This window comes from Pristis pectinata, chromosome 1 (genome assembly GCF_009764475.1).
Source record: "Pristis pectinata isolate sPriPec2 chromosome 1, sPriPec2.1.pri, whole genome shotgun sequence".
NCBI classification, from domain to species: domain Eukaryota; kingdom Metazoa; phylum Chordata; class Chondrichthyes; order Rhinopristiformes; family Pristidae; genus Pristis; species Pristis pectinata.
Genome location: NC_067405.1, coordinates 4620117 through 4634251, shown reverse-complemented (window position 1 = coordinate 4634251; position 14135 = coordinate 4620117). Strand labels below are relative to the sequence as shown.

General features: G+C 52.1%; 1 protein-coding gene across 1 annotated transcript in view; it reads left to right on the top strand.

Moving 5' to 3' along the window:
• desmb (desmin b) overlaps window positions 1–13690 on the top strand; it is a 34453-nt gene extending 20763 nt beyond the window's left edge. The window contains exons 5-9 of the mRNA XM_052014412.1: window positions 282–407; window positions 2786–3006; window positions 5850–5893; window positions 6004–6089; window positions 10513–13690. Coding sequence (XP_051870372.1) covers window positions 282–407; window positions 2786–3006; window positions 5850–5893; window positions 6004–6089; window positions 10513–10554 — 519 coding nt within the window. The 3' untranslated portion in view covers window positions 10555–13690. The remainder of the gene's footprint in view (window positions 1–281; window positions 408–2785; window positions 3007–5849; window positions 5894–6003; window positions 6090–10512) is intronic.
• Window positions 13691–14135: the final 445 nt, after the last annotated feature.

The window sequence follows — 14135 nt, the reverse complement described above, 5'->3', positions numbered from 1 at the left end:
TCCGGGGTGGGAAGGGTCCTTGATGATGTCGGCTGCTATCCCGAGGCAGTGGGAAGTGTAGACGGAGTCACCCCTGAGGTAATATCACAGATGGGTTACTGATGGAGATAGAAATAAAGTTACCTGAAGTTGTAGAATTCGATATTGAGTCCAGAGGGCCGCCAGAAGATGGGTGTTTCCATGAGAAGGGGCAGTTATGTGATGGGAGGTTATGTGTGGAGGGGGCATGATGTGAAGGGGGCTGTAACTCACTCCCTGCCTTCTCTCTGCTCCGGTCGCAGGTAGCGGACCTGAATCAGAGTGCGGCCAAGCACAATGACGCCCTGCGACAGGCGAAGCAGGAGGCGATGGAATATCGGCACCAGATCCAGACTTATACTTGTGAGATTGACGCCCTCAAGGGATCTGTGAGTGTTTACCGAGCCCCCACACCGAGTCCCCACCATGCATTTCTACAGACACTTCTCACAACCTTGGCTAACAGTGCGACAATGGCTAACACGAGGGGACATAATTTTAAGGTGATTGGAGGAAGGTATAAGGGGGATGTCAGGGGTAAGTTTTAACACAGAGAGTGGTGGGTGCGTGGAATGCACTGCCGGCAGAGGTTTGGGGGCAGATACATTAGTGACATTCAAGAGGCTCTTAGATAGACACATGAATGATAGAGAAATGGAGGGCTATGTGGGAGGGAAGGGTTAGATAGATCTTAGAGCAGAATAAAATGCCAGCACAACATTGTGGGCTGAAGGGCCTGTACTGTGCTGTAGTGTTCTATGTTTTGTGTTCTACCTCAAGATACCCCAAGCTGTGTAAATGAAGTAATTTTAGAATTTTGGAAGGAATTATGGAACTTTACATGCACATAATGAAATCCCACTGGGAGCATTGCTGGAGATGGGTATAAATTGAGGAAATTATTTTGGTCCAAAGATTCAGTAGCTTCTAGTTTTTGAACATTGCAGCAGTTCACTCCGGCCGGGACAGAGAGCTTTAGTTTAACGTCAATTGACCTACCAACCTGCACATCTTTGGGATGTGGAAGGAAACCCATGTGGTCACAGGGAGAACAGGCAGACAGCACTGGAGATTGGAATTGGAATTGGTTTATTATTGTCACATGTACCGAGATACAGTGAAAAGCTTTTGTTTGCGTGCCGTCCAGACAGATCATGCCGTACATCAGTATATAGAAGTAATACAAAAGGAAAACAGAATGCAGAATATAGTGTTCCAGTTACAGAGAAAGTGCAGTGCAGGTAGACAATAAGGTGCAACTTCCACAACGAGGTAGATTGGGAGATCAAGGGTTCATCTTTTAGCATATGAGAGGTCCATTCCAGAGTGGGATAGGAGCTGTCCTTGAGCCTGGTGGTACGTGCTTTCAGGCTTTTGTACCTTCTGCCCGATGGGAGGGGGGAGAAGAGACAACGTCCGGGGTGGGAGGGGTCGTTGATTATGCCGGCTGCTTTACCATTCATTACATTTCTTGTAATCATTCCACTCTTTTCAATCTTAATTCTGACTGCAAGATCAGGATCGAAGGAGGGGTGTTGGAGGTGCGAGCAGCTGCACTAACTGCTGCACCACCGAGCCGCTCAGTTGCTGGGCATTAATTACTCTGCAAGCTATCTGCAGATGGATGAGCTCTTGACAGTTCGAGGACGATTGCTGCTTGAGTCATGGAGAGATACAGCACGGAAACAGGCCCTTCGGCCCAACTCGTTCATACTGATGGTGCCCACCTGAGCTAGTCCCATTTGCCCACATTTGGCCCTGAACCTTTCCTATCCTTGTACCTGTCCAAGTGCCTTTTAAACATTGTTATTGTACCTGCCTCAACCACTTCCTCTGGCACTTCATTCCATATGGTGACCACACTCTGCGTAAAAAAAGTTGCCCCTCAGGTTCCTATTCAATCTCTCCCCTCTCACCTTAAACCTATGCCCTCTAGTTCTTGATTCCCCAACCTTGGGTAAAAGACTTTGAGTGCATTCACCCTATCTATGCCCATCGTGATTCTATACACCTCTATAATGAAATACCACTACTCTGATCATTTTCTTCACTTACCCGGTGAGGCGGGGAGGCGAGCCCTGAGGGGCTCTCGCTTCTGGTCAGAAGCGCCAGGGCGGCCGGGCGCGACCCGCTCCGGGGACAGTGGCAGGTGGGGAGTTTGACTGGGGCGGTACACCTGTCACACCATAATGCAGGTGTCCTAAGGTGAGCTCAGGGAGGACAGAAACCTCCCGTAGAGCAGAAGGGCAAAAGCTCGCTTGAAAGGGTGGCACGGTAGCGTAGCAGTTAGTGCGACGCTATTACAGCGCCAGTGATCGGTGTTCGATTCCCGTCGCTGTCTGTAAGGAGTTTGTACGTTCTCCTGTGTCTGCGTGGGTTTCCTCCGGGTGCTCCGGTTTCCTCCCACATTGCAAAGACGTACGGGTAGGTTAATTTGGGTTTAAGATGGGCGGTGCGGACTCATTGGGCCGGAAGGACTTGTTACCACGCCGTAAATAAAATCTTTTTTAAAAATTTAAATTTAAAAATAAGGTCACCCCTCAGTCTCCTATGTGCCAATGAGAAAGGTCCTATCCTGCCCAACCTCTCCCTGTAACTCAGACCCGAATATAAATCCCATTTTATCCCCACATTCCCATCACCTCCCCGCAGATTCTCCCACTCACCTCCCCACAAGGGGTTGTTCACACCCCAAGTGACTCCGGAGGGGATTGTCTCAGGACGGACACTTGCTCGCCAGCACGGTCTCAAAGCCTCTCTTCCGCAGAATGAGTCTCTGATGCGCCAGCTGCGGGAGATGGAAGACAGGTTCGCCAACGAGGCAGCGGGCTACACGGACACGATCGGGCGCCTGGAGGAGGAGATCCGTCACCTGAAGGACGAGATGGCCAGGCACCTGCGTGAGTACCAGGACCTGCTCAACGTGAAGATGGCGCTGGACGTGGAGATCGCCACCTACAGGAAGCTGCTGGAAGGTGAAGAGAGCAGGTGGGTCACAACGTGTCTGACCTCCCGCAGGGTGACAGTCCCTCAGTACCACCCCTCCCACAGTGTGACCCTCCCTCAGTACCACCCCTCCCACAGTGTGACCCTCCCTCAGTACCACCCCTCCCACAGTCTGACCCTCCCTCAGTACCACCCCTCCCACAGTGTGACCCTCCCTCAGTACCACCCCTCCCACAGTCTGACCCTCCCTCAGTACCACCCCTCCCACAGTGTGACCCTCCCTCAGTACCACCCCTCCCACAGTCTGACCCTCCCTCAGTACTACCCCTTTTTTTTAATAATAAACGTTTATTCACTAAAAGCACTACAAAAGACAACCAGTGTCAATACACTACATCTAACACAGAAAAGAAGAAACTACGCAACGACATACTACGGTAGAGAATGCAAACTAATACTACCGAAACACACACGCGACTCTACACCCGTCAACGCGACACTTCAAATAAGAATCGCGTCCGTACCGTCCACGACACACACGATCCCCTGAGGGGCCCACCGAGCACGGAACTCGGCTAGGGTGCCCGCGGAAACCACGTGCTCCCTCTCTAGACGCACCCGCGCGCGCACGTAAGCGCGGAAGACGGGCAGGCGGGCCGACCTGCCGGGACCCTCGGCCGCCCGCCGACGCGTCCCGTGGATGGCCAGCTTGGCCAGGCCCAGCAGGAGACCCACCAGGAGATCCGCCGCGCGCCCCTCCCCGCGCCGCACCGGGTGCCCGTAGACCAACAGCGCCGGGCTGAAGTGCAACCAGAACTTCAGCAGCAGCCCCCACAGATACTCGAAGAGGGGCTGCAACCTCTCGCACTCCGCGTACGCGTGGTACACCGTCTCCTCCCGGCCGCAGAAGTGACAGGCGGCTGGGGTGTCGGTGAACCGGCTCAAGAATCGGTTGCACGGCACGGCCCGGTGCAACACCCTCCACCCCAGGTCCCCGATGTACAGCGGGAGGACTCCCGCGTAGGGAGACCCCCAATCAGTACCACCCCTCCCACAGTGTGACCCTCCCTCAGTACTACCCCTCCCACAGTGACACTCCCTCAGTACTGCCCTTCCCACAATGCGGTACTCCCTCAGCACAACTCCTAAAGTCATAGAGTCACATAGCACAGAAACGGGTCCTTCGAACCAACTGGTCCATGCCGACCAAGATTCCCCTTTAAGCTCGTCCCATTTGCCCACGTTTGGCCCATATCCCTCTCAACCTTTCCTATCCATGTACCTGTCCAAGTGCCTTTTAAATGTTGTTAATGTACCTGCCTCGACCACTTCCTCTGGCAGCTCATCTGATATACTGACCACCCTCTGGGTGAAATTGCCCCTCAGGTTCCTATTAAATCTCTCCCCCTAACCCTAAACTTATGCCCTCTAGTTCTTGATTCCCCAACCCTGGGAAAAAAACTGTGTGCATTCACCCTATCTATGCCCCTCATGATTTTATACACCTCTATAAGATCACCCCTCCGTGTCCTACGCTCCAGTGAAAAAAAGTCCTAACCTGCTCAACCTCTCTACAAATAAAGACAAATAAAGTGCAAGGGGCCACGACGAGGTAGATTGGAAGATCAAGAGATCTTCTTTCATGTATGAGGGGTCCATTCAAGAGTCTGATAACAGCGGGATTGAAACTACCCTTGATGCCCTCAAGCTTTTGTATCTTCTGCCTGATGGGAAGGGAGAGAAGTGAGAATGACAGGGTGGGAGGGGTCCTTGATTATGTCGGCTGCTTTCCCGAGGCAGTAGGAGGTGTAGACGGAGTCAGTGGAGGGGAGGCAGGTTTGCGTGATGGACTGGGCTGTGTCCACAACTCTCTGCATTTTTTTTTACAGGGATAGCAAATAAATACAAGAACTTCTGTTAAATAATCTTTGTGACTGGGTTGATCAGGAGAGGGCAAATGGGGACTAGACTTGATGAACGATCCAAGAGAGGTTTCATGGATTTGTCAAACTCAAAGTCAAGTTTACTGTCATGCGCACCGGTCCGTGTGTGCACAGGTGCAATGAAAAACTTACTTGCAGCAGCATCACAAGCACATAGCATCAGATAAGCAGCATTCACAAGAAAAGCATAAATTAATTGGACTGGGTCATAACATAATTGGAACAGGATTCGAGGGAAGATGTGGGTTTGACCCAGAGGGCGGAGTGTCCGGAACTGACAGTCTGAAAGGGTGGTGGTAGTAAGATATAAGATATCTTTATCAGTCACATGTACATCGAAACACAGAGTGAAATGCATCTCTGCGAAGAGTGTTCTGGGGGCAGCCCGCAAGTGTCACCACGTTTCCGGCGCCAACACAGCACGCCCACAACTTCCTAACCCGTACGTCTTTGGAATGTGGGAGGAAACCGGAGCACCCGGAGGAAACCCACGCAGACACGGGGAGAACATACAAACTCCTTACAGACAGCAGCAGGAATTGAACCCGGGTCGCTGGCGCTGTAATAGCGTTACGCTAACCGCTACACTACTGTGCCTGCCTAAAAAATTCTCTGTCACCAGCGTGGAGATGCTGGGGTCCTAATCGCATTTAAACAGTGGGTGTGTACTTGAAGAGCTGTGAGCTGCAGGACTTTGGAACCAGTGTGGGCAGCTGGGACAAGGCTCGACCAGCATGGACATGATGGTCTGCTTGTAAAGTTGCTCGACAACCATTTGAAGTGGAGAGGTTGGAACGAAGGCCCCTCCCCTGCTGCCGAATTCCTCGTACAATCAGATTGGTGAAGGAGAAGTCCATCTCCTGATGGACCTCTGGCTGAGTTTGGTGCCGACTTCTCGGCCTGGAAGTCATTGTAACTTGTCATTATTTGGTTTTACTTTAGGATTGTGATGCCCATCCAGTCGTTTTCAAGCCTGAGTTTCAGAGGTATGTTCATTCCCCCGCTCCTCATGCCATGAGTTTAATTCCTACGGCTGTAACCCCCCAGCCAGTGAGTCAGGGACAGGGGAGTAAACTTGTGATCCATTTTGTTCCAGAGACCAGTCCTGAACAGCCTCGCCATGCAGAAATCCATACCAAAAAGACAGTGACCATCAAGACTTATGAGACCAGGGATGGAGAGGTGAGTGTGGCAGGGTGTGTGGAGAGAGAGGGAGGGGCAGAGATACATACAGAGAGATGGGGGGGGGGGAGAGAGAGAGAGAGAAAGGGAGAGAGAGAGAGAATGGGAGAGAGAATGGGAGATGGGGAGAGAGAGATGGGGTGAGAGAGATAAGGAAAGAGAGAGACATAGAGGGGGGGAGAGACAGATGGGGAGAGACAGATGGGGAGAGAGAATGGGGGAGAGAGATGAGGGAGAGGGAGAGATGGGGGTGAGGGAGAGATGGGGGTGAGAGACAGGTGGGGAGAGGGGGAGGGAGAGGGGGAGAGGGGGAGGAGAGAGAGGGATGGGGAGAGAGAGATGGGGAAAGATGGGGGAGAAAAAGATAGGGAGAGAGAAATGGGGAGAGAGGGGAGAGAGATGGGGGAGAGAGATGGGGGAGAGAGATGGGGGAGAGAGATGGGGAGAGAGAGGAGAGAGAGATGGGGAGAGAGATGGGGAGAGAGGGGGGGAGAGAGATGGGGAGAGAGATGGGGGAGAGAGAGGGGAGAGAGATGGGGGAGAGAGATGGGGGAGAGAGATGGGGGAGAGAGATGGGAGAGAGATGGGGGAGAGAGATGGGGGAGAGAGATGGGGGAGAGAGAGGGGGAGAGAGATGGGGAGAGAGAGGGGAGAGAGATGGGGAGAGAGATGGGGAGAGAGAGAGGAGAGAGAGGGGAGAGAGATGGGGGAGAGAGATGGGGGAGAGAGAGGGGAGAGAGATGGGGAGAGAGAGGGGAGAGAGATGGGGGAGAGAGATGGGGAGAGAGAGGAGAGAGAGATGGGGAGAGAGATGGGGAGAGAGGGGGGGAGAGAGATGGGGAGAGAGATGGGGGAGAGAGATGGGGAGAGAGATGGGGGAGAGAGATGGGAGAGAGATGGGGAGAGAGAGGGGAGAGAGATGGGGAGAGAGAGGGGGAGAGAGATGGGGAGAGAGATGGGGAGAGAGATGGGGGAGAGAGAGGGGAGAGAGATGGGGGAGAGAGATGGGGGAGAGAGATGGGGAGAGAGAGGAGAGAGAGATGGGGAGAGAGATGGGGAGAGAGGGGGGGAGAGAGATGGGGAGAGAGATGGGGGGAGAGAGAGGGGAGAGAGATGGGGGAGAGAGATGGGGGAGAGAGATGGGGAGAGAGATGGGAGAGAGATGGGGGAGAGAGAGGGGAGAGAGATGGGGAGAGAGAGGGGAGAGAGATGGGGGAGAGAGATGGGGAGAGAGAGGAGAGAGAGATGGGGAGAGAGATGGGGAGAGAGGGGGGGGAGAGAGATGGGGAGAGAGATGGGGGAGAGAGATGGGGGAGAGAGATGGGGGAGAGAGATGGGAGAGAGATGGGGAGAGAGAGGGGAGAGAGATGGGGAGAGAGAGGGGGAGAGAGATGGGGAGAGAGATGGGGAGAGAGATGGGGGAGAGAGAGGGGAGAGAGATGGGGGAGAGAGATGGGGGAGAGAGATGGGGAGAGAGAGGAGAGAGAGATGGGGAGAGAGATGGGGAGAGAGGGGGGGAGAGAGATGGGGAGAGAGATGGGGGAGAGAGAGGGGAGAGAGATGGGGGAGAGAGATGGGGGAGAGAGATGGGGAGAGAGATGGGAGAGAGATGGGGGAGAGAGATGGGGGAGAGAGAGGGGGAGAGAGATGGGGAGAGAGAGGGGAGAGAGATGGGGAGAGAGATGGGGAGAGAGAGAGGAGAGAGAGGGGAGAGAGATGGGGGAGAGAGATGGGGGAGAGAGAGGGGAGAGAGATGGGGAGAGAGAGGGGAGAGAGATGGGGGAGAGAGAGGGGGAGAGAGATGGGGAGAGAGAGGAGAGAGAGATGGGGAGAGAGATGGGGAGAGAGGGGGGGAGAGAGATGGGGAGAGAGATGGGGAGAGAGATGGGGGAGAGAGATGGGGGAGAGAGATGGGAGAGAGATGGGGAGAGAGAGGGGAGAGAGATGGGGAGAGAGAGGGGGAGAGAGATGGGGAGAGAGATGGGGAGAGAGAGGGGAGAGAGATGGGGAGAGAGATGGGGAGAGAGAGAGGAGAGAGAGGGGGAGAGAGAGGGGGAGAGAGATGGGGGAGAGAGAGGGAAGAGAGAGGGGAGAGAGAGGGGAGAGAGATGGGGGAGAGAGAGGGGAGAGAGATGGGGAGAGAGATGGGGAGAGAGATGGGGAGAGAGATGGGGAGAGAGAGGGGGAGAGAGAGGGGGAGAGAGAGGGGGGAGGGAAAGGAGCAGAGTGGGAAAGTGAGGGAAGGAGAGAGAGAATGAGGGAAATTGAGAGGGGGATAGAGAGAGTGAGAGGGAGGGAGAGAGTGAGAGGGAGGGAGAGAGTGAGAGGGAGAGAGTGAGAGGGAGAGAGTGAGAGAGAGTGAGGGAGCGAGAGTGAGAGGGAGAGAGTGAGGGAGAGAGAGTGAGGGAAATGGAGACAGAAAGTGAGAGGGAGGGAGAGCGAAAGGAGGAGAGGAAGTGAAAGTGAGAGGGAGAGAGGCAGGAGAGAGAAGCAGAGAGAGAGTCAGAAAAAGAGTTTGAATTTATATGAGCCATTTGTGGGAGTCCTAAACATTTTGGATGTCAAGGACAAACTTGGGTTGTTTTCTCTGGAGCGGTGGAGGCTGAGGGGAGAGTTTATAAAATTATGAGAGGCATGGATAGAGTAGGCGGCCAATATCTTGTTCCCAGGGTTGAAATGTCTAATACTAGAGGACATGTATTTAAGGTGAGAGGGGCTAAGTTCAAAGGAGATGTGCAGGGCAAGTTTTTTACACAGAGGGTGGTGGGTGCCTGGAATGTGCTGCCAGGGGTGGTGGTGGAGGCAGATACGACAGAGGGGTTTAAGAGGCTCTTAGTGAGGCACATGAATGTTCAGAGCATGGAGGGATATGAACTGTGTGCAGGCAGAAGGGATTAGTGTAATTAGGCATTATTAGCTTAATTAAATTGGCACAACATCATGGGCCGAAGGGCCTGTTCCTGTACTGTCCTGTGTTCTATGTTCTATATCCCATCTGTCCCAAACACTCCCCATGGGGCTGAAATCCACATTCCTCTCTGGACCAGAAAGATTTCTCCTGAAACGCTCCCCCCTCTCCTCTTCACACCGGCCATCTCCCCTCTCCACTCAGTCCTGATGCAGGGTTTCGACCCAAAACATCGACAATTCCTCCCCCCGCCCCCCACAGATGCTGCTCGACCCACTGAGTTCCTCCAGCAGATTACTTGTTGTCCCCCAGACTGGTCCCAGGGATGGAGGGTTTGGCATATGGGGAGAGATTCAGTAGACTGGACTTGTTTTCTCTAGAGTTTAGAGGAATAAGGCCTGGGAGGAGTAGATACAGGGAGGATGTTTCTCCCAGCTGGGAAGTCTCAAACCAAGGGTCACGGATTTAGAATAAGGGGTCGCTGTTTAGGACTGAGAAAAGAGAGAAATTCCTTCACTTAGGAGGTTGGGGAACCTTTGGAGTTCCAGTGGGCTGTGAGGGCTCGGTCGCTGAGTATGTTTGAAACAGAAAATTCGAAGTATGAAGAGAAAGGGAGATGGGTTTAGTACAGGAAAGTAGTGCTGGATTAGAAAGTCAGCCATGATATTGTGGAATGGGGGAGCAGATCTTGAGGGGCTGAATGTCGTCTGCTGCTCCTGTTTAGATTCACAGAGTCACACAGCACGGAAACAGGCCCTTTGGCCGAACCGATCTGTGAAGACCAAGATGCCCATCTAAGCTAGTCCCATTTGCCTGTGTTTGGCCCATATCCCTCTAAACCTTTCCTATCCATGTACCTGTCCAAGTACCTTTTAAACGTTGTAATTGTATCCCCCCCTCCCCACCACCACTTCCTCTGGCACCTCGTTCCATCCACCCACCACCCTCTGTGTGAAAACCTTGCCCCTCTAAAATCTTTCCCCTCTAACCTTAAACCTAGTTGAGACTCCCCTAACCTGGGAAAAAGACCGTGACCACTCACCTTATCAATGCCCCTCATGGCTAACACGAGGGGACATAGTTTTAAGGTGATTGGAGGAAGGTATAAGGGGGATGTCAGGGGTAAGTTTTTTACACAGAGTGTGGTGGGTGTGTGGAACGCACTGCCGGCAGAGGTTGTGGGGGCAGATACATTAGGAACATTTAAGAGACTCTTAGATAGACACATGAATGATAGAAAAATAGGGGGCTATGTGGGAGGGAAGGGTTAGATAGATCTTAGAGCAGGATAAAATGTCGGCACAACATCGCGGGAAAAGTCTCTGGCTGTCCACTCGATCTATGCCCCTCATCATCTTCTACACCTCTATCAAGTCACCTCTCATCCTCCTCCTCTCCAAAGAGAAAAGCCCCAGCTCACTCAACCTATCCTCATAAGACATGCTCTCCAATCCAGGCAGCATCCTGGTAAATCTCCTCTGCAATGACGTGTTGTTCTCTCTCTCTTCCCACCAGGTGATCAGTGAATCATCACAACAGCAGCAGGAATTGGCTTAAACCCCCACAGAAATGTACAGGATGTGTCGTCCAGCCCTTGAAACCCCCTGCCAACCCCCACCACATCCCACCTCACCCCACCACCAGCTATCTACCAGGTTAACAGCAGCGAATCACACACACGGGACAAAGTGCCTTGGAACCCAGCCTGAGGAAGCTGCCGGCCAACGTCAGCGGAGGGTCACATGTTCGTGTGGCGTTGGGGATACTAAGAGAAGAAGACATTGTCAACACCTGTTTGAGCGTAGAGATATCGAGAACTTGTACATCTCGGGAATGGGAGACCCTTGCATCTGCTCCCCTTTGACAAAGACCATGCTGATCCCATATTTCAGTTCTGCTATCCTGCCCAATCCTATGGTTCCTGAGTTTTCCAAACGTCCGTCTGTCTCTGTATTGAACACACTCAGTGATGGAGCCTCCACAACCAATCAGCATCTGAGCTGATGCCCTGCCCTTGTTTCTGGCTTGTCAACGATTGGACCGGAGTGTGCAGGGTTGTGGGATTGGGTGAGGAATAGCCAACAGCATCTGATGGGGCCCCCTTCCCACTTCAGCACCAATGTCATCCCTGGATTCCCAGTGGGAAAGGAGGGGTCAAAGAAAAGCTTTCCCTTGCCCCTGATGATCGCCCCACCATTCCTTTCTCCAGATGAGGCCCAACAACTGGATGGATTGGCAGCATTCAGCAGACCTTTGCTGCGGGTGCTAGGATATCCTAACTGGTATGCCTTGGAACTCCCTCTTTCCCGGCATCCCCCTAAGAAAGAAATCTTCCTGTATGAGTCACATTTGGTGTGCTGGAGATGTAGTCATCTCTGGGGCTTAGTTCTTGATTGGTCAGTTGTGCTTGGATATTGCTGTTTGGGGCCAGATTTGCTTATAGTGGCGCAGTCTAATACCATGCTGAATTTACAGCCTTAAAATGGCCATTTGCTCCCTCTGTGTGGTGTTCCTACTCCCAACACCTTCTACTGACCCTCCATCCCCCACATGGTTATCCATCTCAAAGAGTCATAAACCTACAGCACCGGGGCAGGACCTTCAGCCCGTCGAGTCTGTGCCCACCGTCAACCACTCATTCTCCCAGCTTTTACTGAGACATCAGTCCCAAAGATTCCCCGTGGGTTCAATTCCAAATTCCCCTCTGGACCAGGAAGGTTTCTCCTGAAACGGGTAGAGGTTGAGGATGTCAAAGAGAATAAAAAGACACTTGGACAGGTACATGGAGAGGAAAGGTTTAGAGGGACTAACGTGGGCAAATGTGACTGGCTCAGATGGGAATCTTGGGTGACATGGATGAGTTGGGTCTATTTCTGTGCTGTATGAGGTGGGAGGGAGAATTTCACTTCTGTGCCAAAGGGGTGCTCACTCCCCGACACTTTGTGGTCACTTCAAGAGCTCGGCGCACCGCACGCTGTTGAGTCCGCCTCAGTCCCAGGGCTCTGTTCCACCCAGCCCAGGGTGGGTTCAGACACCCAGGCAGCATCTACAGCTCAGTAAAACATCTCATCCGTCAACGTCCAGCCACCACGGGGGATAACTCAGCAGATGATCTAAAGCTTTGTTGGGGGGCAGGGAGGGGTTTAGAAGGCGGCTAAAAGAGGCAAAGGGATGCACAAGCTGGGAATTCCAGAGCTCGAGGCAGCTGAAGGCACAGCCATCAAGGATGCAGTGACAGAACTTGGGGACGAGCAAGAGGCCAGAATTGGAGGAGAGTAGAGATGACAAAGGGTTGTAGGGGGAGAGGAGGTTACAGAGAAAGGGTGGGTCGAAACCATGGGAAAGGGGAAGGTGAGGACAGACCAGGGATTAGTGCAGGTCAGGGGTAGGGGTGGTGGGTGAACAGGTGAACAGGACTTGGTGTGGGATGGGACGCTGGGCAATGGTGCTCTATCTGCCAGAGGTCTGACCCTGCGGGACCCATAAACACTGACTGCTCGTAGACCCACCTCCTGACTAGCAAGTCGCTTTGATCAGTTCCCCCAACCGGGCACCAGGCAGGAGCCAAACTCCCAACGACACTGGTTGATGGGTTCCAGTCCACAGCGTCCTGAGTCACCACCACGTGTCCACCCCTATCGCCCTTCACCAGAGCTGGAGAGGGTTCATTATCAATCGTTTCCTGCTTAGCTTCTTCTCACCAACCCTACACAGTGCCATGTGATGGTACACCGGCCAATCATTTCACTGCGCCAAACTCAAGAGGCTAAAAGTGTCTGAATAAAATTCATGGGGAGAAATGTCTTTTCCTTCCATTCTCGGACAAGTGTTTTCAAGATAGATCAGATGAATAAATGCAAGAGCCTTCTATAGTTAATTTAGCAGGAAAAGTATGATCATTTGATGCATAAGAAGTCTATTCAGCTGATCAAGTCTATGCAAGCTCTTTGCAAGGGCTATCCAATTGGTCGTCCACGATCTTCCTTCCCATCCCTGAAAATTCCTTCCCATCTCCTTTTCCAGTAGTTTTCAAGGTTCCCCTTGAATTTGCATCCATCATCCTTACAATAAAGGGAATGGAGCAAAGGTTCATTGGATGTATTTTTGGGACAGCAGGTTTGTCCCACCAAGAGAGATTGGGTCTATACTCTTATTGACTTTAGATGAATATGAGGTGATCTCATTGAAGTGAATTCTAACAGGGCTTAAGAGGGTAGAGGTGGAGTTAATGCTTCTCTGGGCTGGGTTGTCGAGAACAAGAGGTCACTGCCTTAAAATTCAGACAGAAATGTGAAGAGCTTCTTCAGCCTGAGGGCAGAGAATCTTTGGAATTCTTCGCTCAGGAGGATTGTGGAGCCTCAGTTGCTGATTACATTCAAGACAGACATCAAAAAATGTTTGAGTATTGAGGGAATCGCAGGATGTGTGGAACAAGACGCTGAGGTGAAAAGGCAACCACCTTATTGAATGGTAGACTCTGTACAAGGGGCCGAATGGCCTGTTTCTTATATTTAATTATGTTCTTTCAGGCTACGCCTTCCAGACTGTGACACCGCGCTGGGTAAAACTGGCATCCCATCACTCACCTGGTTCTGTGGCGGACTTCTCTGCCCTGGTGACCCTTCCTATAACCATTTCTCTTTCTCAAAGACTCATTTGTAGATGTGATCACCTCAATTAAATCTCCACTTTCACCCACTGCCTCTGTTTTTTCCTGTGTGTACGTTTGTGCAGTTAATGCATTGGTGGTAGACTGTGAGGGTATTGGTATTGGTTTATTATTGTCACATGTACCGAGGTACAGTGAAAAACTTAGTTTTGCATGCTATCCGTACAGATCATTTCAAAACATAAGTACTTTGATGTAGTCCAAGGGAAAAGTGATAACAGAATGCAGAATTACAGTTACAGAGAAAGTGCAGCGCAGGTAGACAAAGCGCAAGGGCCATGACGAGGTAAATTGAGAGATCAAATGTATATCTTTAACGTATGAGAGGTTTGTTCAATAGTCTGATAACAGCAAGATAGAAGCTGTCCTTGAGCCTGGAGGTACTTGTTCTCAAGCTTTTGTATCTTCTGCCTGATGGCAGAGGGGAGAAGAGAGAATGTCCGGGGTGGATGGGGTCTTTGATTATGCT